Here is a 27,145-nt window from a genome sequence, read left to right as displayed (position 1 = left end):
CCTGTCCCCACCCTTGCTTCTTTACTCCCTCTTCTCTGAGGATAGTGAAGCCATCCCCAAACCTTATCCTCTCTGCCCCTATGGCAGAATTAGTTCTTGTGTTCTCTTTGTACTCAATACCTTCCTGGTCAGACCTTTCCTTAAATCACTTTACTTTGTATAGGGTATTTTTTTTTCCTTTCTCTGTATCTGTTTTCTCTGTTAGATTTTAAGCTTCTTGAGGACAGGAGCTGAGTTTCTCATATTTTTATTTTCAGTGCTTTATGTAGTACCTGAAGCATAGGAAATACCCAAGAAACATAGTGTGAAGTTAGCTTGGAGGAATAGATTGGAATCATATTGTGTAATCTATTTGAATGCAAAGCTGAGGACTTGCCTTAGTGGGTAGAAATACGATATTGAATAGTTTTTTTTTTTTAAGATTTTATTTATTTATTTGACAGAGAGAGAGAGAGACAGAGTGAGAGAGAACACACAAGCAGGGGGAGTGGGAGAGGGAGAAGCAGGCTTCCCACCGAGCAGGGAGCCCGATGTGGGGCTCGATCCCAGGGCCCTGGGATCATGACCTGAGCCGAAGGCAGACGCTCAACAACTGAGCCACCCAGGCACCCCGATATTGAATAGTCTTAAAAAGAGATCTCTGTTTAAGAAATATTTTGCCGTATCTGACATTTGTATGTCAGACACTTACAAATATTGCCATGGGAAATGAATTGTGAGGCTGTTGGGTTGATAGAGTGAGAGGCAGTGGGGACAAGGATATGATTAGGTAGAGGAAATGTTGAAGAAGGAATGGCTTGGAAGCTCTTGTGTGGGTTGAATAAATAGGAATGATAAGCAAGAGAAGAGTTGAGACATACAAGCTGATTTCAGAGATCCAAGCCTGGCTGAAGGGAGAATGGCAGAGATGTTAACAGATGATACAGACAACTCACAGAATAGCCTTTCAGATTGGTTGTAATAGGAGACATCTGCCTTTTGTTTGTAGTGGTGGGAGATGGGGTGTGTACAAGGGGAGCAAACATCCTCTAGGAAAGAAGTGGCATGAGAGTGAGAGTAGGGGTGGGATTTTTTTCCCCCAAAATAAACACTAGAGTAAGAGAATGGATTAGACTGTAGTCCATATTTTGGGATGCCTGCTGTCATTAGAGTATTCCGGATATGCTGTGAGTTAGTTATTATCATCCTTCAGATTTGCCAATGATGAACCTAAAAAAACACTTGGTTAGACAGGCATTGCAAACTTTTTCTATAAAGCACTAGATAATAAAAATTTTAGGCTTTGTGAACCATACAATCTATGTCACAATGATTCAACTCTGCCATTATAGTGTGAAAGCAGCCACAGACAATAGGTAGATGAATGACTATGACTGACTTCCAGTAAAACTTTATATACACAAATAGGCAATGGGCTGGATTGGCCTCTGGGTCATCGCTTGCTGCACCTGCATCGGAGAATGGCATTATTAATAACAAGATTGTGGATACAGTTCTTCCATGGAGTAGCCTTTGCTTCCTTTTTGAAAAGCACTTCAAAGGAGTGGTTAAGAACCTGGGTTCTGGTGACAGGCGTATCTGTATTTAAATTACATCTCTGTAACTTGCTGCCTGTGGGTGACCTTGGACAAGTAAACTGCAATGGCCTAGTTCACACATATAACCGAAAATGAAGTTTTGAAGGAAGCAAGGTCAACAGTTGATCAGAGATGTGAGAAAACATTAAGACTTGGGGAATAAATAAGAGTGGAGTTAGTAATTAGGGAAGTCATTGGTGATCATTAGGAGAGCCACTTTGGTAGAGTTAGTTGGGTCAGAAATCCTGGTACAATGAACTAAGAATGAGGATGAGATAAAGTAGAGGTGGAAATCGTGGAAGACATTTGCTTTTGGAGGATAAAAAACAGAGTAGTAGCTTCAGTGGCTGCAGAGGTAAGAGCCGAGTTTTACTGTGTTAGGAGCTCACTGAACGTTTTTGCGGGTAGAGGAGGTATTGGTGGAGCCCTGTCAGAGGACATGGTGGTTGATAGAGTTAACTGGAGAATTCGCCCTGACTAGATGTTGTTTCCTTTTAATTGGTAATGATGAAAGAGAGGGAGGTGAATATAACCAAGTTAATATTCAGTGGAAGAGGAGCAAAGTAGGCTGTAGTATCTGTTAAAAGATAGGAAGTGGTTTTAATCCCTTGAAGGCAGAGCCATCTTTATTTTAATGCCGTGTAACACCCAGCATAAGTCGTGTATTGGACTAGGAATTAGAAGATTTATAAACTAAACATAGCTAGTAAATCATAGATAGCATGTGGTGGGATTTGATGTCTGCGTAAAGTAATATGTTAAGGAGATGGTCTAAGCACATCAGGTGGTCTTTTTGATGAACTTTCTCATAAAGCATTTGCCACAGACACTGGTTCTTGGTGAGGAGATCTTGGGGGATACTTGGGGTCAATGGGATTTTACTAGTGGAGCTAGAAAGCCTTTAATGTCATGACAATCATTTCTTAAGCCTAGTGTGTGTAATTTTCTGTTTGGCACCTTTATATCTTAGGCATTGTGTACAACAGTCACCCTATTTATATTAAAAGATCACGAGGCTGAAGAAATTGAAAAATGACCAGGATGATTTATCTCTTACATTACATTTCTCTCTCTGTTGTCTAATTAGTCAAAAGCCTGAAAAAAAAAAAAAATGAACGGGCTATATTTCCAAAGGTCAGTAGCTTTGTATTCTGTGTAACTAGGTGAGAGAATGGAATTTAGAAGTTAAATATAACCTACTGAGAACATGCTCTGTGTTTCTTTGCTTACAAAATTCACTTAAAAAAATTTTATACTGATTGAATTGACTTTATGATTTGCTGTGAAAAGGGCGCTGTAAGGTACAGACAGGGACAAGCCATATGACGTTATATACGGGATACAGGCCTTGTCTGGTGAACTGTTTATGGCCTTAGAAAAATTCTTATGATATGTCTGACCTTTGAAGAATCAATCAAACTTGCTTAACATTCTACTCCAAAAATTTAATGAATATTTTCATAGAAAATAAGAATATGTTGGTTGTATATTTATTATATATTTATAAGTATATATAGATTTCATTTTTGGTTGTTTTAAGTGGTTATTAGAACAAAAATTTTACATTACACTAATTGTTGTCTAGTCTTTAATAAATAAAGGAACCTTAGTGATCTGTCCAGTCTTCCATAAGAAAACTAAGGGGTCAATGTCTCTGACTGTAGGAGGGAAATAAACTTCATTGAGTCCCTATGTGATGGGTGATTCTCTTTAATGGGGATAATAATTAGAAACCAAATCTGGATGCTGCATGCACTCATTGCTCCTGGGATGACATTGCATCCAAGCCGTGTCAGGAGACAGAGCTAGATTATATGTGTCTGTTTATGCACACACATCTGTGTTCCTCTATTTTCCTAGATACAGTAAATACCATCGGTTAACCGTGTTACCTCCACATCTAATCAGACACCACAGTGTTTGTTCTAGCCTCTCTTCCTGATACACTGTAACTCTCTTCTCCAGCTGTGAGAAACCTCATTCCCACTATTTTCAGTGTATTTACTGTCTTCATGACTCACAGTGGGGTTACATCCCAGTAAACCCATTGTAAATGGAAAATCTCTTAAGTCGAAAATGCATTTAATACACCTAACCCCCCAAACATCATAGCTTAGCTCAGCCACCCTTACCCATGCTCAGAACACTTACATTAGCCTGCAGTTGGGCAAAATCATCTCACACAAAGCTTATTTATAACGATGTTAAGTATCTCATGTAATGTACTGAATACTGCAATGAAAATGAAAAGCGGAGTTTGCATGGGCAGAGATGATTGTCAGTGTGTCTGTTGTTGACCCTCATGCATGCTGCCCGACTGGGAGCCAAGACCATCACCCTTGCCCACTGTCACGGGAGAGGGTCCCATCTCATGTCCCTGGCCCAGGGCAAGATCCACATTCAAACTTCCAAGTAGGGTCTCTACTGAATGTTTATCGCTTTCACTCCATCATAAAGTCAAAGAATCATAAGTCAGGGGCCATCTGTATTTCTTTGTTCAATTTGCCCTTTATGTAAACAGTTTCCAGTGCAGCCCAAGCCTCTTTAGGTATGCCAGCACCTTTTCCGCAAAGGAAAAGAAGCTTCATTTCCTTTTTATCCTTAACATTGTCCTTTTTTTCACCTTCTGCTTCTCTTGAGGCATTATTGTTTGTATGTATTTACTCTTGTGTTTCTTTCAGTTGAGGCTTCATTGCTAACGTGATGTCTTATTTGTAATTCTTTTTGAGTTCAGTCATTTCATTTATGATTTTTCTAATACTCATTTATGTTGTTCTTTCATGTTGAGTATCATTTTAAAAATGTTCTTCAGCTTGTTTTGAAATAAGCACATTCATTTTATCTGTTTTTGGAGCATGTCTGTTTCTTTCGGGTTCTTACTCTTTTTAATTATCATAATTTGACCTCAGTGCTTTTCTGTTGCTGACTTTTTTTTCTTTGCGAAGTAGTCTCCTGGACTCTGTGAATGATTAGTTCAGATAGTTTTTCTAACTTCACAGAACTTCCTTTTTTGTTGTTGCACGCAGTTCAAAAATACGGTGGCTCACTTTCTGACATCTCCTAACACCATTCCTCACCTCTTTTTTTCAGGTGGGGGGAATTACCTGTCAGTTTTGATTGCATTCTTAGTAGTTTCTCGCTCCCGGGGGCCCTTTCCTGAAGGCAGCCGTGAAGCAGCAGTGTTGCGCGTGGACGGGGTCTGCCACGGGCCAGCCCCTCATACCTTGTTCCTGTGGGCCCTTGCATTCACTTGCTGCGGAGGTGGCTAAACCTCTCCCACGGTCAGCTGTTGTTTTTAAATGGGCCCACTGTATTTTCCTGATAAATGTCGGTTAGCATTTTGGGGTTTGCCTATCAGATCTGTCGCATACTTCACTACTCCCTTTCCTTCGTCCTGCAGAGATGCCAGATACCAGATAGATCTTGTAGCTGTTGGTGGGTTTTTCCACCTGCTTGAATTTTGGGATTTTTGGATATATTTTGTCACCTCATTTTGTTGAAAATGTTCTCAGTACATTTGGTTTATTCTAATATTGCTCTATTTCTGTGTGAGGATTTGGAAAAATACAATAACTATTCTGCCATCAGTGCCATGATCTTTCCAGAATCCCTTTGAGTTTCTGTATACTTGATGTTAATTGTAAGATTCAGTAATGAATTAGTTAAGGAGAAATTGTATTAAACATTCATTTTTAAATCTTAATTGTGTATTTATTATTGAACTAGATGAGGCACATCTGTGAATATGTTTTCTCTATTCTGGGTCAGTTGTGGGTTTGAATTTAAAGGACTGTTTATGTGAGAACATCCTTAAGCTACTGGCAAGTGACAGAGTCCTTCAGTCTGGGCTGGAATTTTCCTCATGTATTGACCCACCTATTGCCCATATCCACTATCTCACAACGTAGTGGTTAGAGAGAATGACTTCAGACTCTACAGTGAACAATCAGTGACTTTTTTTGTTTTGTTTTGCCACTTCTTCCCTCTGTATTGTTTGTCAATTGGTATCTAAACATTTCTAGAATGAAGATTTTAGAATTTAATGTGAGGCTTTTGGTAAAGAGATTCCTTAAGGAATAATAAACTTAAAATTCTTTTGGAACCATAAATGTAATTTGAAAAGATTTAAGGTTATTGATTAGGCACAGGTATATAGGTAAGGTAATTGGGATCAATTTCTGAACATACATTATTACATTGCTATTATAACAAGCACCATAAGTACAAGAAAGTCAAAGAAGTCCAGCTGCGCTGTCTCCCTCCTCCTTCCCTATTTTCCTCTTTTTCCATCCCCCTTCCACAATCCATCCATCATATTACATTAATCATTCCTCCTCCTTATCTCTGTACAAGTGGTTCACATTCCTTTCATGTATTTATGTCCTAATTCTGTTGTTGTCTCTTATTCTCTCTTCATATTTACCTCACATTCATGGTACTCTCACACACATTAGAAAGTACACTCTTGTTGGTTGTGAGTGCAGTGCTCTCCTGTGTGTGTGTGTGTGTGTGCGCGCACGCACGCCCATGTGCACTTGCATCATGTGTGGCTATTTCATAGAGTTTGGAATGAATGCTTCGAAGATTTCCAACTCAGGTTATTTTTTCACCAACTTTTTCTCCAGTTCCACAGTAACGAGTTTTAAGTTGCTATAAATACCATTAAGGAATAAAACTAAACTCTAAAAACTAACTACATATTTAATTGAACTTACTACATTTTTTGATGATTACAGGATTTTTAGTTCTCTTCCTTTTTTTTAAGGATCCCTAAATTAGACAGGACTGGATTTACTGTGATCCTTGCATAACACCGTCAAATAATGACATATATGAGGGAGCTACCCTTCTTTTTTTTTTTTTTTTTTTTTTTAAAGATTTTTATTTATTTTTTGACACACAGAGACAGTGAGAGAGGGAGAAGCAGGCTTCCCGCTGAGCAGAGAGCCTGATGCAGGGCTCTATCCCAGGACCCTGGGATCAGGACCTGAGCCAGAGGCAGACGCTTAACGACTGAGCCACCCAGGCACCCCATGGGAGTTCCCCTTCTTGAAACGTAACAAGCCCTGTGGCTCTTGTGTTTATTGGCCCTCTGTCTTGTACATAATAGGTGTTTGATGGATTTATGAATGGAATTCATAGTTCATATTAAATGTAATTCATCATATTATTCTGAACTAAGAAAAAATCAGTCTTATTTTATGATGGTTTTAGCACACTTTTGTTTCTCTTTGGAAGTACATTAACAATCCACAGTGTACCTGAGAAGAAATTCAGATTGTTGGGCAGTGTCTGAGATACAGCAAAGGAGAAATTCCTTTTACCATCTCACATAATAAATCAAATGGCAGACTGTTGAGACAATAGGAACAGTAGATAGATTTAACCCTATGACCTCAACAGCCAGATCTTTGTAGCCCTTATGTATGATACTTTATATTTAACTCTTATTTGGGAACTTGAAGGTATTTTGAAGTAATTTGATAGAAATATAAAGATTTGTAGCTAAATACCAATGTGTTAGTACCTTGGGTAAGATATAATTTCTTCTAATATGCTTGAAATATCTGTTCTTTATTAGACTGTATAAAAGATTTTCAAACTTCTTGACTTTTATAGCCTCTGTTAGAAAATAATTGAATCAGTCTAGTTCAGTAAACATTTATTGACTACTAGGTACTGTGTTTGGCCCTGGAGAGCCAAAATGAATAAGACATGATATTGACCCTCAGGAAATATAATCAGCTAAATACAATGCAGAGGAGTAAGCGAGATGGCTGAGAAATGTAGAAAGTATTGCGGAGACCTGGACTAGCCTGAGGTGATCAGGATTGGCTGCTTGGAGGAGGGTACGTTGAAGAATGAGTAGAATGTAGTCAGGTGATGCATGGAGGTGGGTTGCGGTAGGTTCTGGGAAGTGGGGAATACTATATGTGTTCAGCATTGCTGGAGGGTTGAAGAGAGGAGAGACAGAAAGTGGTGTGAAATGAGGCCGGCCGGTCCATGCTTACCATGTGAAGGTGCGTAAACTTTAGCTTTTGCCTCTGTGGCTTTCACACTTAAAAAAACAAAATCATTAGAATCCTTCCTTCAGAAAGAATTTTGTATGAGAGCAAGTGTGTGCAACAGATACAAGGGAATGTAGAGGAGAGCTTAAATTCAAGAATTTTTTGTGAGTGATATTTGGCAGGCCTTAGTGATTAATTAGGTGCAGGTGCTGAGTGAGGTTGATTCACAGGTTTTCTGATTGGGTGATTGAATAGAAATTGGCTCTATCGAGTGTGATATCAAATATAGGAGCAGGTTTTGTGGGGGATGATGATGAGTTGCTTTGTAGATGATGGAGGGGTGTGGTGTTGGTTATATGGATTGAGGAATCTCCAATGGATACCTGGTACTTAAAACCACGGAATGCCGTGAGATTATTCAGAGGTAGCAAATGGGCTGAGATAGACTCTTGGGATACTAACCTTAAGGGGAGGAAGTGGAAACACTTTAGAGAAGTGTGAAGAGTTTGAGGAGAACCAGGAGATTATGCTGACTTGCAAACTGAAGGGATCAAAAATTTTGAGAAGGGTAGAGAGTGATTAGTTGTATCAAATGTTATAAATGTTCAGTATTGGAAGGGTTGAAATGTGTTTGTCAGTGAGGTCATTAGTACCCTTTTCCAGAACTGCTCCTCAGGATGTTGGGGACAGAAGCTTGAGTGTGGTAGGTTCAGGAGTGAATGGGAAGTGTGGAAATAGAAACAGCAAATGTAGGATACTTACAAAAAGTTTGATTAAGGGAAGGAGAAAGAATAGCTAGAGGAAAATGCAGTTTGCGAGGGGTGAGAATGTTTGTGGATTAGGGTTAAAGAGCCAGTAGATAGAGGAACATTCTAGATTAGCATAGGGAGGAGGTAATTGATGAAGCTAGCTTCCCAGGAAATGAGAGAGTGGCAGATTGCAAAGGCCGAGGGAAGGCAATTGGCTTTGACCTGGAGGAGAAAGACTTTATTTTCTGAAATTGAAGAGAGGGAGGAGCAGACTGGATGTCTGGGTGGGTATATGTTTCTATGTGAAGTGGATGGGAATTGAAAAGAGAACATTCCTAAAACCTTCACATTTTTTCAAGAGGTTATAGGTAAGATTGTGAGGAGTGAGAACCCAGGTAGGGACTCGATGAGAGAGGTAGAGATGGGGGAGGGAGAGGGGAAGCTAGGGATGAGTAAGAGGATTGACTATGAATTTGTAGTTGTAATGGGCCATAATTAGCTATAGTAAAAAATACAGGAAAAAGTATAAGGTAAATTTTATCACCACTCCTGAATTGCAGTTCTGTAATTCAGAAGTTAAAGGGCCATTGAGGATGTAATTGTAAGAGATTGATATGATTAACCAGAAGTTCTAGGCTTGTGAGGGAAGGAGTGCAAAAGAGGATGAGGCTGATAGTTTTTGACAAAATTGTGGAATCCAGGGATTGAATGCCTCTATGATAATGGTTCCCAGACTGTTGCAAATTGAAATCATCTGAGGATCTTTAAAAACTGGTGCCTCGCTCCTTCTCACGGGCTTTGTGATTGGATTGGTGTGCATGCAGCCTGTGCATTGGGAATGTTAAAGTTCCCCCGGTGACTGTAATGTGCAGCAGTGTGCGAACCACTGCTCTGGAAGGTTGAAGAGCAGGTATGGTGGAAGGTCTGGATCTAGAGAAGATTGTGGTCAATGTGGAGGTACTGACGCTCAAGATATCTGAGGTGAGGACACATTCAGCTGAAGTGGGCTGCAGTCGAGACAGCCACCGAGTTGGGAGGGCAAGTATGGTCTCCATCTTTGGCACAAAATGACCCTGAAGCCCACTTTCCCGGTACTTCCTGCTTTTCACTGGGTGAGCGCTCTGTGAGAAGAGAGGGCAGTGCCCTCTGGCAGGCTGATTGGGGAACAAGCAATAAGGCTCAAACATGTCTTATTCTTGTTTTTAGAAATAATAGTGCAAAACATGGTTGATGCAAGTAAAAAACCCAAAACAAAGTAACAAAACTAATGGGAGCTTGCTTATTTATTTATTTATCCATCTATTAAATATTTTTATTTATTTATTTGAGAGAGAGAGGAAGAGTGAGAAACAACATGAGAGGGGAGATGGTCAGAGGGAGAAGCAGGCTCCCTCCCGAGCCGGGAGCCCGATGTGTGGGACTCGTTCCCAGGACTCCGGCATCATGACCCAAGCCGAAGGCAGTCGCTCAACTGACTGAGCCACCCAGGCACCCTTAATGGGAGCTTATTTAAAAGCAAGAATAACAGCAGTTGAAAACCAGGACTTATGATGTGCTGATATCAAAACATCTCTTTTATGGGCAATTCATACATTCATATGCAGTAGAATCTTTGTACTAATACTCTGCATTTTGTGATTGTGTGACATCTAAGTTCAGTACTAAAAGTCTAGAAAGCTGTACTAACTCTACTAACTTCAAATTATAAATAGTAACATATAAAACAAGCCCCTGTAGCATAATTAGACCACATAACCGTAGTAACTCACTATATTACTATAGTGGCTCCATGTTTAACATTGTGTCATTTGCCCTCCGACTTCGAATCCTTTTATATCCATTAGGAGGACCCTCGCCCACCCAGGGCTGCAGTCCATAAGTGAAAATCACTGACCTATATGGATGGTGAGATCTTCCAGAATGAGGGGTGGCAATTAGGGCTTTGAGCCAGTGACAGTGATTTTAAAGTTTAAAAAAACTTTCCCATATGACATTCATAACATGATTTCTATGTCATGGTGTTGCAGGCCCTACAATTAACCTTGGATGGAAGTATATTAATCAGGCAGTCATTTCAGGGAGGCAGTTTACTGCAGTGTCCAAGGATAGGAAGTATAAGTGGTTGTAGTGGTTGCGGTTGGAATTCTATACTGTGTGTATCCAGAGGTCTTTCCGTGGTCTTCCACACAACTTTCTCTTAGTTTGTATGAAGATGCTTATTTTTTTGTAATTACCCTCACACCCGGTAGTAGTCAGCCTTGGTGAGAGTGATATTTTCTAGGGGCAGTGGATGGCTGTGAAGAAAGAGTGTGTAGAAAAAAGAAAGAAGGGGATTTGTCAGCATAAATCGGGGTTTTAGTTTTCCACAGTGCACTGTAACTTGGTTCCCCAGTCTGTATTTCTTTCTTTTTTTTTTTTTTAAGATTTTTTTTATTTATTTATTTGAGACAGAGAGAATGAGAGAGAGCACATGAGAGGGGGGAGGGTCAGAGGCAGAAGCAGGCTCCCTGCCGAGCAGGGAGCTCGATGCGGGACTCGATCCCGGGACTCCAGGATCATGACCTGAGCCGAAGGCAGTCGCCCAACGAACTGAGCCACCCAGGCGCCCCCCCAGTCTGTATTTCGATAAACGTAGTACTTGCTAGTTGCTGGGCCCGGAATACCCGTGCCTCCTTCACTCCCTCCACCTGCCTTCCCCTGGCTCGCTGCCACTCACCTGGCTGACTGCCTCAGCTCCCACGAGCCTCAGTTCTGTGACCACTGTCTCCGCAAAGGGTCCTGAAGTTTTCAGGTAACGCCAAGTCAAGCAGTCATTTGGATCTTCTCTGACCCTCTGGCATTTGCTTTATGTTTCTATCCCGGTACTAATTCTTTGGTACCAGTACATGGAAACAAGGAGATAGATTTGTTTACATGTCTGTTTCTGTGTGTCAGGGTTTCTTAACGTCAACACTGTTGACATTTGGGGCTGGATAATTCTTTGTTCTGTGGTATGTCTTGTACATTGTGGCATGTTTAGCAGTGTCCCCAGCCTCTACCCTCTAGATGCCATTAGCAACTTCTCCCAGTTGTGACTCATAACAGTGTCTCCAGACGGTGCCAGACGTCCCTTGAGGGTGAGGGCTCAGTCACCTCTGGCTAACTGCTGCTCTGTATCAGACTAGGAGCTCCTCAAAGGACTGTTTGATACATTCCTCCTCATATTTCCGGTGCCTGGCACAAACTGTTCATTGAATCACTGTGAATAACCCAGAATTTGAGGGTTGATTAATATGGAGTGGATTCATTTCCCCCACCCCCCATCTCTAGAATCTCTACAAAACTAATGCTGAGAGGCTCTTGATATCTAGAAGTAAATGTCTGGCAGATGCCAGAGGACCCGGACTTCTTCCTATATCCTAACCATCGACTAGCTCTGTGACCCGTGTGACTGACTGGCTTACCTCTAGCCCTCCATTTGTTTTTAACTTTAAAGTGGAGGTAATAAGGTTGTAATGAAGTCAAACGGGCAACATGTTTTCACACATTTATCACAGTAGGTATTCAGCACATGCTAGTTTAATACTCTTAATTGAATGATGGACTGGCTTCATTCATTCAGCACACCTCAAGTGTGAACTATAAGCCAGGCCCGGAGCTAGAACGGCTGGAGAGTACATGAGTCACTTCCAAACCCAGCAGGTCTGGTGTCGAGGGGTTCCTGCTCTCATGAGGGAGAGGAGCGAGCAGTTCATTGTGATGAGCTTTATATTACCTAAGGTATGCCCCAAGTGGGAGAGAGCCCTTGGGAGATGGCTGACCCGATGGGGTGTTGGGAAGGCTTCTCTGAAGAAAGTCATTCGTGTGGAGGCTTGATATCAAAAGGCAAAGTGGATAAGAGCATCCCAGGCAGAGAAAACACTGTGCTGCCGTGGGTGGGGACAGTGAGTGGGCAGAGAGAGCATGGGGAGCTGTGTGCCCAGGCCGGCAGCCGGTAGCCGTGAGTGAGAGAAGAATCTGCTTGAGTGTATTTCTGAAATTGGAGATTGCTCACCACTGTGACCCTGGATGGATTAAAGCTGTTTTTTCTCCTGTTCATTTTGCCATTATTAGTCTTAGCTTTTCTTTTAGCGAGTTGACTTCCCAGAATATCCTCTCATTTCCTTTCCTTCACAAATGTGTTAAGGGTTTGGAAAACCCAGGAGGATACATTAGTCTAGAAGCACTTTTTTTTTTTTCTTCAGTAGTTTTCTTTCCTTTCCTTTCCTTTTCCTTTTCCTTTCCTTTCCATTCCTTCCCTCTCTCCCTCCCTTCCTCCCTCCCTCCCTCCATCCATCCCTCCCTTCCTTCCTTCTTTCCTTTCTTCCTTCCTTCCGTTTCTTTCTTAAGTTTCTTTCCGTAAGTTATTTTCACATGTGTCTTTAACATTGATTTGACATAAAATGAGCTGGGTTTTATTGTCCCTGTTTTACCAGTGAAGGGAATACTGTTGTGTTAACTGTTCACTGTTTGCAGCATCTCTCCTCTGTTTAGGAGACAGAAGAATTGATGCAGAGGATGTTGAGTGAGTCATATGAAGGCTTGTCTAATGGAGGAGTGGGGGTGCCCCAGCCCCCAGGGCTCCTGGTCTTGTGATTTTGATGACTTGGCCATTTGGGAAGAGTTACAACTTAATCTCTTTTGGGCTGGTGTTATGGATTAAAATATTAATCTTCTAATCTCTTAATATATTAATACCGTTTTGATATTATTATTATTCAAACATTATCCAGTAAGACATGGCCTGTAGAAATATCTTTAGAAGATATTATCTCCATAACAGGCATGACCTAAGTGTTTATATTTAATACATATCCTTAATTTTTGAGTAATTTACATTTTATTTGTCATGCGACATAAATTATTATATAGTATTAAACCTTAAAACCTCTTAAATAGGTTAAATATCCCTTTTTGGTTTATGTTTTTTAATATACTTGTTAATAAAAACACATGGAAGGAAATGAAATAACATCAGCTCTGAGTAAATTGTCATCTATGCCAAGTCATAAAATCTCCTATCCAAAATCAAATAAGTGTATTGTCTATTTTTAACTTAAATGGAGTCTCTGAGAAAGAACTCTATTACCGTTAGTATTAAGTAACAGCAATACAACAGCAGAGGGCACCAAATATCCATTTCAGTCTTACACATTTTCTTGATAGTTTCCCTTTCTTCCTCCCTCCCTTCATTTTTCCTAATACAGTTGACCCTTGAACAGCACAGGTTTGAACTGTGTGTGTCCGTTTATATGTGGATTTTTTTCAGTACAGTACAGTCCTGTAAACATATTTTGTCTTCCTTATGATTTTCTTTTTTCTGGCTTTCCTTATTGTAAGAATACACTATCTAATACATATACAAAATATGTGTTAACCGACTCTTTATGTTATTGGTAAGGCTTCTGGTCAACAATAGGCTGTTAGTAGTTAAGTTTTAGGGGAGTCAAAAGTTACACTCAGATTTTCTACTGCCTGTGGGGAGAAGGGGACTCAGTGGCCCTCACCTCCGTGTTGTTCAAGGGTCAAATGTACTTAAAATCATCAACATTAAAACCATATATTCTTATAGTAAGTGGTGGGATTTTCCCTTAGCTAACTTTAGAATATTTTAAAAGCACATTAGGACATCAATGTGTTTTTATTCATTGAACCTTTTGCATTTAACCTTATGCATCAGAAGTTCTTTTAAAGATCTTTATTTTTTTTTTTAAGATTTTTTTTGTCCATTTGTCAGAAAGAGTGAGAGCATGCGCGAGCATACAAGCAGGGGGAGCAGCAGGCGGAGGGAGAAGCAGGCTCCCCACTGAGCAGGAAGCCCAATGCAGAGCTTGATCCCAGGACCCTGGGATCATGACCTGAGCTGAAGGCAGACACTTAACCAACTGAGCCACCCAGACATCCCTAAAGATTTGTATTCAATAGAATATTCTATCCATAATCAAGAATAAAATTTTTATTTAATTTTTCCTACCAAAATATTCTTAGGTGATAAACCAGTCTTTATACTGTACTTAGGAAATAAAAAATTATTTAGATCATGCATTAGAAATATGACACCTAAATAATTATTTTGTAAAATGTTATATTATTATTTTTCAAATACATATTTTTCCTATATTCTGTTTTAGGACTCAGTGTTGATATTTATAGAAGTGTGTATGTGTGTGTATGTGTATGTTAGATATATAACATTTCCTAGTCTTAGTATCCTCAATCTCTGGTTTCAAAGCAGATTCAGATTTTTTTTTAAATCATTTACTCATCTGCTTTACACATCAGCATCAAAATCAGCTGCTTTTTTTTTTTTTAAGATTTTATTTACTTGAGAGAGAGAGAGAGAGGGAAAGAGCATAAGCAGGGGAAACAGCAGAGGGAGAGGGAGAAGCAGGCTCCCCACTGAGCAGGGATGCGGGGCTTGATCCCAGGACCCCAGGATCATGACCTGAGCCAAAGGCAGACACTTAACTGACTGAACCACCCAGGCATCCCAAAATCAGCTGGTGTTTAATGCTCACTGGTATAAATCAAATTTATGTTTAGGTAGAAATCTGGACTATTTGGTGTTATAGATTGGACTCGATGCTTTTTCAGGAAACATAATTATTTTACTAGGTAACTTTATAAATAGTCCTGAAAACTATGACGTTAAAAAATGATTCAGAAATAAGTTTTAAATCAGGACCATTGAAGTGAATGATGCAAGAGTAAAATTATTGCCAACATTCTGAATTCCTCTAAGTCACTGGATAAAATGACATATGCCTAAAATATCATTATAACGTTGATTTTAGGGGACAAAGCTTCCAGGTGTTTCAGCAGACATGATTTAACCTAGCATATAATCAAATATATAATAGTGATAAATGTTGTAACAAGGCTACGTCCACATTTTCTCCTTTGCAGACTGTAAGTGGTTTTCTTGCTGCTGGCCGTGCTGCTTATGGTGTGCATGTGTGTGCATATGCTGAAAAATACCTGGGCTCGAGGAAGGATCAATCTCCCGATCACAGTTCTGTCGTTTTCCTTGGGTTTTTCACTTGAGATACAATTTTACCTGCTATTCTTAATGTCATTGCCACAGGTTCACTTGCAGTGATGAGCAAGCAATCCAATAATTTTTTCCTATTGTTGCATTTCTGTAATATTTTAAGTCAAGTTCTTTAGTATTTGAAATGGCTAAATCTGTATTTTCCTGTTTACAGAAAATATAACATTGTAATAGGCTTAACACAATGAAAATGTCAAATATATCTGTCTTACTAGCTTTTTAAGTACATTGTGTGTCTTTTGCATTTACGATTGAGTTTTACTAGCAAATTTGAGGCCATTTCACTTGGATATATTTTATGATTTAGCTTTTCTTTCTGCCCTTTTTCAAGTAAGTTTTGAAATTATTGCCTTAAGTACAAAGGCTTTATTTTCTTCTAAGCATTTTGCATATAATAGACACTCCACAAGTATTTGTTGAATTTAATCTTCTGCCATGGTAATGTAAAAGGGAATTTGCGAGCACACATTTCAGATGTTCTTAATAAAGGTGACAGAACAAGCATACTAACATTCCTGTTAAAGAATTTCCGGGATTAGGTAACCTGTATGTGAAATTGTTAAGACTATAAGATGATTTGAATGAGTTAGTTTGCTCTAGATATGTATATCTTATGATTAAGCTAAGAGATCCTTGGAGTTTGATAGATGTTTCTGTTCATTTTCCTTTAGCTAAATCTTAGTGTGGCATATTAGAGTATCAGACATGTCTGTGATCAACTCTGCCATCTCTGTGCATTTAGCTAAAGTCTTAACCCTCACAACTTTGCCGAATAGGGTATTTTGTTGTAATAAGCCTTTAAGTCAGTAAAATCCATTGTTAGTTGTTACAGGTCATCCGCAGTACTTGGGGATGAGTCATTTTCTCCTTCTTTCCTTCAGTCTCCCTCTATTCTCATCTGCTTTTATTATTGCTTTCTGTTTTTCACCCTCCTTTTTTGGCTGTGTCTTACTCATAGGTACAGTTTTTCCATGGTGACACGATCAGCAGCGCTGAGAGGTTGTGATAAGAGGAGTCGCACACAGTCACATCCAGATGTCATGGTACCAGACACTAGATAACCTTTCAGTTGTCCAAGCACATGGGCTGTCTGCTGGCGCACCTCCCAGAAAGAGACAGAACCAGAGCAGATCTCGGGGTGCTGAAAGGGGCACAGATGTGGTTGACATCAGAGGAGAGAGCTTAAAAGCTAACCTTGTGTCCTCACTCTTGCCTTCTTTTTTCTTCAGGACACTCTTGCTGCCTCAATAATTTCCTTACCAAACATGTTTGATTTTATATTCTTTGGTAATAATGATCTCCCTTTCTCCTGATAGAATTTTGTAGATCTTTACTGGAAAGACAATATTTCCTAATGTACTGTGGTGGGCTCTTGATTTTACCTTATGCTATTATTACCTATTCCCTCATACATAGTGACATGCCTGTCTACCTAAAGTTCTTATAGGATGATGTTTTACCTTTTTCTGTGATATTATGAACCTAATGCCCAGCATAGTGCCTGGACCATGGCAGCAACTTAGCATATGGTAGCTATCAATATTCATTTTCATAGCAAGAACATACTAGATATAATGTATTATAAATAACTTTGTCTTTCAAATTAATGTCAGTAGGTACAAAGCGTTAAGCATAGTGTTTGACATTACACATTCAGCATTTGAAAAAACAAATATGAAGCTCAATGGTGTTAGAAATAAAAGGGTAATGTACACATTCTTTACTCCACCCCATCCTCTACATTCTCAGTACTGTTGCATACTTTTATCTTCCCTCATCTGGATGGCTTCTGTTTCCTCCCAATTCATATTCATGACTCTGATCTTTTCAGCCAACATTGCTGGTGGATAAACATCTATAAAGTTAAATTTGATCGTGTTATTCCACTCTTTTAAAGCCTTTAGATGATAGTTCTCAAACTGTACTGCAGCATGAAGTTGCCTGGGATTCTCATTAGACAGGTTCTGATCCATTCAGCTCTATTCATACTGATTCAGGCCTGATATCAGGCCCAGGAACCTGTATTTTAACAAATAGCCCCAATGATTCTGAGAGAAGCACTGCTTTATTGATTCCCAAACCTGCAAGATAAAGTTCAAAAGCCTTAGTGTGAACCTCTGTGTTCTCTCCTTAAATTCGTTCTCTTGGTCTTCTGTGGCTTCATCAACATCCATCCTGTCACATCTCCTGCCTTTCTCCTTTTTCACATTTTGCTCTCTCTCTGCCCTTTCATAATTACCCCTTCGGAGAGGCTCTCCCTGGTCACCCAGGGTGGCTATCTCTGCTGTGTCCCTTATTGTACCTTGCAATCCTCCTTTCTTCAGAGCATCATTCTTAATACATCATCATGGTGTCTTTACATGCCATTATGCAGTTGTGAGGTTTGAGTTCCATGACTAGAAAGTCATCTTGTTTGTCTTTGTATCTCCATTGTCTTGCACAAACACAGGCGAATGTGTAAAAAATGAATTAAATACGGGAATGAAATTCAGAAACTCTTGGCTTTTTTAAATCATATTTTATAGAATATAAATTGATATTATTTATGTTCTTTAGGTTCTTAAGCTGTGATTTAGAAATTATTTCCTACCTTCCTTTAAACATGATTCCGTTCAGAACAGAGGTTTCAGCAAAGGAGGCAGAATTAGTAATAATTATGGAAATAATTTGCAGAAGAGCAGCCACTTGAGACTTTTTTTTACATTTTTCTTTCATTGAGGTATAATTGACATACAACATTACATTAGTTTCAGGTTTATGATGTGATGATTTATATTTGTATATACTGTGAAATGATCACCACAGGAAAGTCTAGTTAACATCCAGGAAATGCCCTTGAAGGATGGGTAAAGTATGACTTAAAGGGTTGTAGGAAGAATGAGGAAGGAGCATCATCCTGGCATAAGCAAAGTCACAAATGCTAGACACTGCATGGTTCTGGAAGATACAGGTGGTTTAGGGGCGCCTGGGTGGCTCCATCGGTTAGGCGTCTGCCTTCGGCTCAGGTCATGATCCCAGGGTCCTGGGACTGAGCCCCACATTGGGCTCCCTGCTCAGTGGGGAGTCTGCTTCTCCCTCTCCCTCTGCCCCTCCTCCTCCTCATGCTCACTCTCTCCCAAATAAATAAAAATTTTTAAAAAAGTACAAGTGATTTCATTGGGCTGTAGTAGAAGATACAGGGGATGTGGCTAGAGATGAAATTGAAGGAGTAGGCAGCAGTATATTTTGGAGGATGTTTTGTGCTTTGCAAAGAAGTCTTTGCTTTGCAAAGATTGTATCATTGGATTATAAAATGCTGTTGAAGCCCCTTCAGCTAGGAAGAAACATGGTCAGATGGGAGGAGGATTGAACAGAAGAGAGACCAGTTAAGGAGATTTGTTATAATTTTATGATAGAAGAGTTTATGATTTATGATTAGCAATCTAAAATAATTTTATAATTTTTTTATAATATCCTTTGTTCATTCTGCCAGGTACTCTGATAAGGTTACACAAGATGAGTAAAATATAATTAGTTCCCATAGAGTACAGGAAAATGTAAATATGTAAAATACCTAACTATATCAACATAACCAAGGTGTATACATTTGTGATTTATAGTAGATATAAAATGTCATGGAGCTGGATTCATTGTGGACTAATAACTTTCCTTGGGAGAATTAGAGTCTTGGTGGAAGAGAAGGGATTAGAATAGAACAAAGAAGAATATTTTGGGCAAAGGAATAAATAAAAGGTTTAATGGGTGGGGAACCATGGTTATGGTATGAGAGCCTATTTGTTAAAGCTGGAAAAATACTTGGTATCAGACTGTAATGGGCCTTGAATGTTGTGCTGAAGGACTTTGTATTTTATCCTGGAGCTTTATTTTCTGATTATGAAAATAATATATATTGACTGTGTACCATTTAAGAAATGTAGGGAAATATAAAGAAAAAAGAAAATATTCTATAATTCCATCACAAAATGTAATTACCAATATTTTCATGTATTTCTTCCCAGTGTTTCTCACCATGCTCAAATATATACTTAAGCATTCAATAAATGAAATCAGAACCATAGTGTGTGGGTGTGTGGGTGTGTCTGTATAATTTTATCTCACTTAAAATTGGAATAGGAGAGGTGCCTGGGTGGCTCAGTCGGTTCAGCGTCTGCCTTAGGCCCAGGTCATGATCCCGGAGTCTTGGATCAAGCCTCGAGTCGGCCTCCCTGCTCAGCGGGGTGTCTGCTTCTCCCTCTGACCCTCCCCCCCCCCCCCCCCCGCTCATTCTTTTTTTCTCTCTCTCAAATAAAGTCTTTAAAAAAAAATTGGAACAGGAAATTTTGCCATGTGGTTGAGTGTGCCCAGAAAGCATGATTTGTAGTGATTGCAGTATTTATTCTATTATATGGCTACACTTAAATTATTTATCTGTTTCCTTATTGTTAGATTATTTAGGCTTCAATTTAAAATAATGGCTACCATTTCACTGAATATCTTTGTACATAAATCCATGTCTGTATTTCTGACTATTTAGGATGGGGTTCTAGAAATAAATGCACTGGATCAAACTGTCTGAAGGTCTCGCAATGTATTTTGCCATATTGCTTTTCTAAAAGGCTGCTATTTAAATTCATGCCTGCAGTGAGTGTGTGGGTTTGACTTTCATTGTACTCCTGGCTAAGTAGTTTTAGTGTTTACTGTGTGCTAATTTTATAAATGGTATCTTATAGTTATTTTAACAGTTATTTTCTTGACAGCTAGTTTGAGCTGGTTTTTCCCTATATTTATTGACTCTTTGTTTCTTTTACTGTGAATTGTCCTTGATCTTTATGATAGTCCCCCTCTTATTTGGGCATTAGTATTTTTCTTGCCTATTTTAAGAAATACTTATGTAGATTGTAACCCTATCAGTCTTATTTCTGGCACATTTTCCTATTTCTTACTTGCCTTTTAATATTTTTATAGTAGTGAGTTTTAAATTTAAGTATATTTGGAAAGCTCTTTCTCATCTTGAGATCAGATACATTCACCTGTATTTTGATTTAGTTTTTAATCTGTATTTTCCATTTCTCTTCATAACCCATGATTTTGGCAGAAGAGTGATGTGACTGGATTTGTGCTTCAGAAAGAAGTCTTGTGGCTCTGGAGTTGCGTTGGAGTAAATAGAGACTAGGGCGGTGAACCCCAATGAGACAAGAAAATAAGTGTCCAAATGTGGTGACAGTGATAGTGGGGATAGATGGTCTGGGAGGCACAGCGGGTTCAGTGGCAGTGTGGACATCAGGACGCATGTGACTGAGAGGGGCTATGGGACATCGAGATACAAGCAGTTTTAAGTAGAGGACTGAAATTCCAGGAGGCTGGTCGGGCTGATGATGGAAATTAGGGAGCCACAAGTGTTAGTCCTAATGTGGGAGGAAGGTTGAGTTTTCAGGGCAGCTGACTGCTGAAAAGCGTGGTCAGAATTAGAAGGCTCACCAAGAAGGGAAGCTAGGAGCTTTTAATTTTTTTCTTTATGCTTTTATCTCACTCACCCAGCAAAAATAACAATGTCAGATACTGCAAAGAGCTCGAGGAGGAGCGGGACTGAGAGTTTCCTTGGATTAGCCTCTGATTCCGTACATTTGGCTAAAAGGGGCAGTAGAGGGGGAGAGAAATCAGTAGAAGAGGGAGCATGGTCAAAGGATAACACTCCTTGTTAGAATCTAAGTAGACTTGAGCATGTTTTCTATTGAGGGAAAAGAATCTGTGAATAGGGAGAGAGTGAAGGTAAAGTGGAAAAAGGAGGGATTTGATGGTACAGCAACTTAAACGGAGGAGTTGCTGTGATAAATGGATTCTTCTTTCAGGTGAACCAGTAGTTCATTCTCAGAGAATTTGCATAGAGGTTACTGAAACAAATTTTAATCTGTTCTATAAGTAAAAAGACTCCATCCATCAATAACAAATTTTTCTAGTTTTTAAAAAATTAATTGACCATTTTATAATTGTTTCAGCATAAAACTCTCATATAAATTCACATCTTTTACATGCTGTTGATTGGCAAAGTTTGTGTGTTACTTTTAATGATAGGGGTACCTAAAAAGCCTAGTATGCATTCAGATTCCTCTATTTGTTGCTTAGTCATGAATGTATGCAATTAAACACTTTATATTATAACCATTTTTTAAAAATGTTTTTTGCAGGGAAATTTGCCTAAATATTCTCATAACTCCCTGATGGTTCAGGCAATAAAGACAAACCTAACAGACCCAGACATACATGTGCTTTTCTTTGATGTGGAAGCGTTGATTATTCAACTCCTGACTGAAGAAGCCTCTAGGCCAAATACTGCGCTTATTTCCCCAGAGAATTTGCAAAAAGCATCTGGCAGTTCAGACAAAGGGGGCTCTTTTCTAACTGGAAAACGAGCAGCAGTTCTCTTCCAACAAGTGAAAGAAACTATCAAAGAGAACATAAAGGAACATCTCCTGGATGATGAAGAGGAGGACGAGGAGATGATGAGGCAGAGAAGAGAAGAGAGCGATCCAGAGTATCGGGCCAGCAAATCTAAGCCATTGACCCTATTAGAATATAATTTAACGATGGACACTGCAAAATTGTTCATGTCATGTCTTCATGCCTGGGGTTTAAATGAAGTTCTGGATGAAGTTTGTCTTGATCGCCTTGGAATGCTGAAACCGCACTGCACAGTATCTTTCGGTCTCCTATCGAGAGGAGGTCATATGTCCCTGATGCTTCCTGGTTATAATCAGCCTGCTCGGAAGCTGTCGCATGGGAAAGCAGAAGTAGGAAGGAAGCTGCCAGCAACCGAGAGCGTTGGAAGGGGAACTTACGGAGTGTCCCGAGCCGTCACCACACAGCATCTCCTGTCTATCATATCTTTGGCAAATACATTAATGAGTATGACCAACGCAACTTTTATTGGTGATCATATGAAGAAGGCTCCTACCAGGTGTGACCTTGATAGTTTGATTTTATTCTCACATTTCAAAATAAATAAATAAATGAAGCCTGTTTTATTTTTCTCACTGTTTTATTACTTGGGGGGTGGGGGGCTCTGCCCACCTTAGCATTTTTGTGTCATCTCAGTGTTTCCCCTTGAAATTTTAAAACACAACATGTATGATTTAAAGCATGATAAAATTACACAGTTTAATCTTTACTCAAACATACTACGTAGCTATTTAAACTGAGTAGCTCAGATCAGCTTTAATAAGTGAATTACAGACTAGCTCTTCAGTAAATATAATCTTAGAATTGTATCTACTTAAAGTTTGCATTGACATTTAATCCAAAGGGTATATTTGGTTGAAATGCTTCTTTATGACTTATATGTAATGAATGATAGGTGTTCAGTAATTAGCTTCAGAATTTTATGAGAAGTGTAGTAAGAATTTTTCAGTTGGAAGAGAGAAAACAAGTTTTTAATTGTAGGAGAGTATTATTTTAATATTTCAGGAATATCTAACCTGATTTGCTATTACCTATTTTCCAGAAGTCATGAGGACAACTTTGTAAACTGTGGTTTTATTATACTTTATTGAGAATTGGTCATATTGAGAAATTTTTAAAAATCAAATACTTACGCAGTACTTACCTTGTGTCTGGTTCTGTTGTAAGTACTCTATAGATACTATTTCATTAATGCTCTTAACCCTCCAAGGTAGGCACTGTTATTATCCTTTTACTACAGATAAGCAGACTGAGACACAGGTTAAGTAACGTGTCCAAGGTCACACAAGTTGGTTAAGTGGTATCACTAGAATTCACAATGAAACAGACTGCCTCTGGAATCCAAGATTTCTAATGCCTTATTACCTTTTTCAGATTTTAAGGATGAATTATTTTCTCACTGTATTGTTCCGTGAATTCATTTGGACCAATGATATAGGGAGGGCTGAAATCTCAGCATGCTAATATTGAAGAATGAAGGACTAATTACAATATTTATTTGTCAGTGGTAGTACATTAAACTGTTCAGAAATATATCTTAAATTAGTATAAAGCATAAATTGTAGATATAAAATTTTTACTTGCTATTTGCTAATCATTCAATATATTAACATTTGAAAAGGAAAATGTTAATAGGTACAAAATAGTAAAAAAACATTTTTTGGGATGGTAAATTGAAAATGTTCTGTATATGTTTCTTTTATAATTCATTTGGGACTAGAAAGCTTAATATTTTAAGTGGTTCTGGAAATAATGAAAGTATGATGTATATATACATATATTTTCTTCTTTTTAAAGGCCACCTCGACCAAGCACCCCAGACCTTTCTAAGGCAAGGGGTTCCCCTCCAACTTCCAGTAATGTTGTGCAAGGACAGATTAAACAAGGTAAAATTAAATCTTATTAAGTAATTGACCTGACATTTCAGCTGTAGAAACTGAGGAGGCATAGCTAATGTATAATCATAACATTTTGTTTGTCTCAGATTGTTAAAAGAGAGAAAAGTTGTTATATTCCAGATGTAAATATGTATAATTAAGATGTCAGTTAAAAATAAATCAGATTTATTTAGAAACTGATAAATGAGCATATTTCACATAATTTTATTGTACTGTCTTTGACCTAATTTTTATGAATTAGGGGCACCTTAACTTGACAACACTAGTGTGTTAATTGTGTATTTTGAGTTTAAAAGTTATACCTATTTTTAACTATGTTTAGAAATGTTTAAAATCATATTTTCATACTCTTTTCTGTGTTTGCAAGTAGTTCGTGCTTTGTAATCCACAAGTGGAAAAACTTTCTTTTTATTTACATCATTATTGTCTACAGCTTTGTTTTTCATTAGTGGATAGAAGAGAAAGTTGAGTTTCTCTTCCATTGTTACCTTTTATGTTCATTATAAGAGTGGCAAATGCAGCCAGAGTTGGAGATGGGGGGGTCATTTCTGCTGAGAGAGCTTTCTTTCAGGCCGAGAGTTAATGCTGACTCACTCAGAATGTGATAGAAGTGAAGAAGTGAGCAAGAGATGGGATGATGAAGGTTCTGCCTGTAAATGGTGACTTCAGGGTCTTCTTTTTTCCATAGGTTTTTTGTTTTGTTTTGTTGTTTGTTTGTTTGTTTAGGTTTTAAAGATTTTTTCTTTTTCTTTCTTTTTTTTTTAAACAATTTTTCCCTTCCTTAGGACAAGTACTTTTCTCTTTCTTAGCTTAGTATTTGGTATTTACTTTAATATGTTTAAATAGATGCCTGAATTTCAGTTTTAGGCACTATTTGCTTCTCATTATAGAAGATAAGCTCCCACATTCTCTACCCCCACTCCATCATTCATTCTAACCCCACATGCTCACCCCTTTTGTTACCCTTTCTCTGATTAAAATTAATATAAGCTATTATAAAATAATTGTATGTTATAGAAAAGTTTTGGTTGGATAACTATTTATGCTTGTGTACGTGTGAAACACATGTATAAAAAAGTATGCAAAACAGAAATATGTAGCTCAGTAACTTTTACGTGCTAAACTCCCTTGTAACTACGTCCGTGGACAAGAAATCGAACATTGCCATCATGCCAGAAGTTGCTGGTATGTTCCTTCCCAGTCATTATGTGCCCCCTTCCAAAGGTAGCTACTGTCTTGACTTCTGGGAAATTACTTTCTTTCTTTCCTTTAGAGTTATACCATGGAAGTTTAAATCCCTAAACACTGTAGTTTAGTTTTGCTATGCTTTGAATTTTATATGAATTCTGTCAGTCACAGAGTATGTATTCTTTTGTGTGTGGCTTCTTTTGTGAGATTTATCAATGATACTGCGTTTGAAGTTTACTCATTTTCATTGTTCATTTTTATTGCTCTGTAGTATTCTGTGGAATGAGTAGACCACAGTGTCTTCATGTATTTTCCTGTCAATATACATTTGAATTATTTTCATTGTTTTTCGTAAACCTACAAATGTTCTTGCATTTGTAGATTCTTAATGTACCTTATCAGTATTTCTGTTGTATATATAACTAAAAGTGGAATTTCTGCATATGTTTAGCTTTAGCTTTAGCAGATAATATTAGGATGTTTTCCTAAGTGAGTGACTACTATACATCCATCAAAATGGCTAAAGTGAAAAAAAAGTACTGTTGGCTAGGATATGGAGCAACAAGAAGTCTCATACACCATTGGTGAGCTATGCTAGCCAACCCTGAATATTTTCCATCTCTTTCACTTTAGCCATTTTGATGTATGTGTAGTCTCTCATGTGTTTAATTTACATACCCCAATTCCTACCAAGGTTGAATCCTTTTTTGATATGTTTATTGCTCATTTCTATATGTTCTTTTGTGAAGTGCCTGTTCAACTCATGTGTGTCTATTAGGTTGTTTTCTAAAAAAAAAAAAAATCCATTGTAAGGGTTGATCTGTGACTGTCCTTGATATGAGCCCTTTGTTGTATGTATTGCAAATATTTATTTGCCTTTCACTCCTGTCTTTGAAATTCAGCATCTGTCAATTTCAGTGGAATCTAATATATCAATTTTTTCACTTATACTTAATATTTGTATGTCCTGTTTCAGAAGTTATCCTGATACCCCTACCCTGATATCATGAGGATATCCTTCTGTTTTAGAAGCTTTATTGTTTTACCCTTTTTATTTAGATCTATAATCTGCCTAGAATTCATTTTTGGATATAATGAGCAGCAGGGGTCCTGTTTCATTTTTTTTCCTACATACAATACCAGATCGGTCCGGCATGATTTACTGAAGAAATTATTCATTCCCCACTGCTTTGCAGTGCCATCCTTGTCATAAATAAAATGTTCTTCTGTATGATCTGTTTCTGGGGCAGTTTGAGCCCATTGATTTGCTTGTGTGTTCTTGTGCCTTAATTACTGTAGCTTTGTAGTAGGACTTGGTATTCAGCAGATAGAGTCTTCCCACCTTATTCTTAAAGAATGTCATGGCTATTCTTGTTTCTTTGAATATCTCAATTGTCAGTTTAGAGCCAGTTTCTCAATTGTTATAAAAACCTGTTGTGATTTCAATTACAATTTTATTGAATTTATGAATGAGTTTGGGAAAAATTAATACCTTTGTGGGTTTCATTCATTCAGTATATTCAATGTATTCAGTATATTCCTTTATTTATTTAGATCTCATTTGGCTATTGTAACTCTTTTATAGTTTTCTGCGTAGAGGTCTTACATACTTTTTATTTAGATTTTTTCCTAGGTAAGGATTTTTAAAATACTCTTGTAACTGGTATTGAATACAATAATGCAGATTATTTTGTATGTTGACCTTATATCAAGCAGTCATGCTAAACTCACCCATTATTTGTAGTACTTTATTTGTGGATTACTTTGATTATATGGACAGTAATATGGGATGCTTTTTCTATGCCCAGTGTTTTCCCAAAGGGGAAAATTTTAAGTTTTCATAATTATTATATTTCCTGTGTGCTTTTCATAAGAAATTCACTTTCCATTATTCCTTTGCTAAGTGCTTATCATCATTGTATGTTGGGTTTTGTCATGCTTTTTCTGTATCTATTGAGATGATTATATAATTTTTCCTTTTATTCTGTTGTGATTGATGTATTATCTTATATATTGTTGAATTTGGCTTAATGTTTTTTATTTGGGAAAAAGTTTCCTCTTCTTCCTCTTCCTCTTTTTTTTTTTGTTCAAATAAGTAGGCTCCATGCCTAGCATGGAGCCCAATGCAGGGCTTGAACTCACAACCCTGAGATCAAGACCTGAGCTGCGATCAAGAGTTACACGTTTAACCAACTGAACCACCCAAGTGCCCCAGTTTTCC

The 27,145-nt window shown here is 38.2% G+C and overlaps 1 protein-coding gene across 1 annotated transcript in view; it reads left to right on the top strand.

Moving 5' to 3' along the window:
* The window catches only part of WDR7 (WD repeat domain 7), a 345,210-nt gene that overhangs the window by 78,708 nt on the left and 239,357 nt on the right, over window positions 1-27,145 (top strand). The window contains exons 15-16 of the mRNA XM_021686377.1: window positions 21,568-22,337; window positions 23,636-23,724. Of these exons, the coding sequence (XP_021542052.1) occupies window positions 21,568-22,337; window positions 23,636-23,724 (859 nt within the window). The remainder of the gene's footprint in view (window positions 1-21,567; window positions 22,338-23,635; window positions 23,725-27,145) is intronic.

Source organism: Neomonachus schauinslandi, chromosome 14 (genome assembly GCF_002201575.2).
Source record: "Neomonachus schauinslandi chromosome 14, ASM220157v2, whole genome shotgun sequence".
NCBI lineage: Eukaryota > Metazoa > Chordata > Mammalia > Carnivora > Phocidae > Neomonachus > Neomonachus schauinslandi.
Note: the sequence above shows the minus strand (reverse complement) of the source record. Positions and strands in the feature narration are given on the sequence as shown.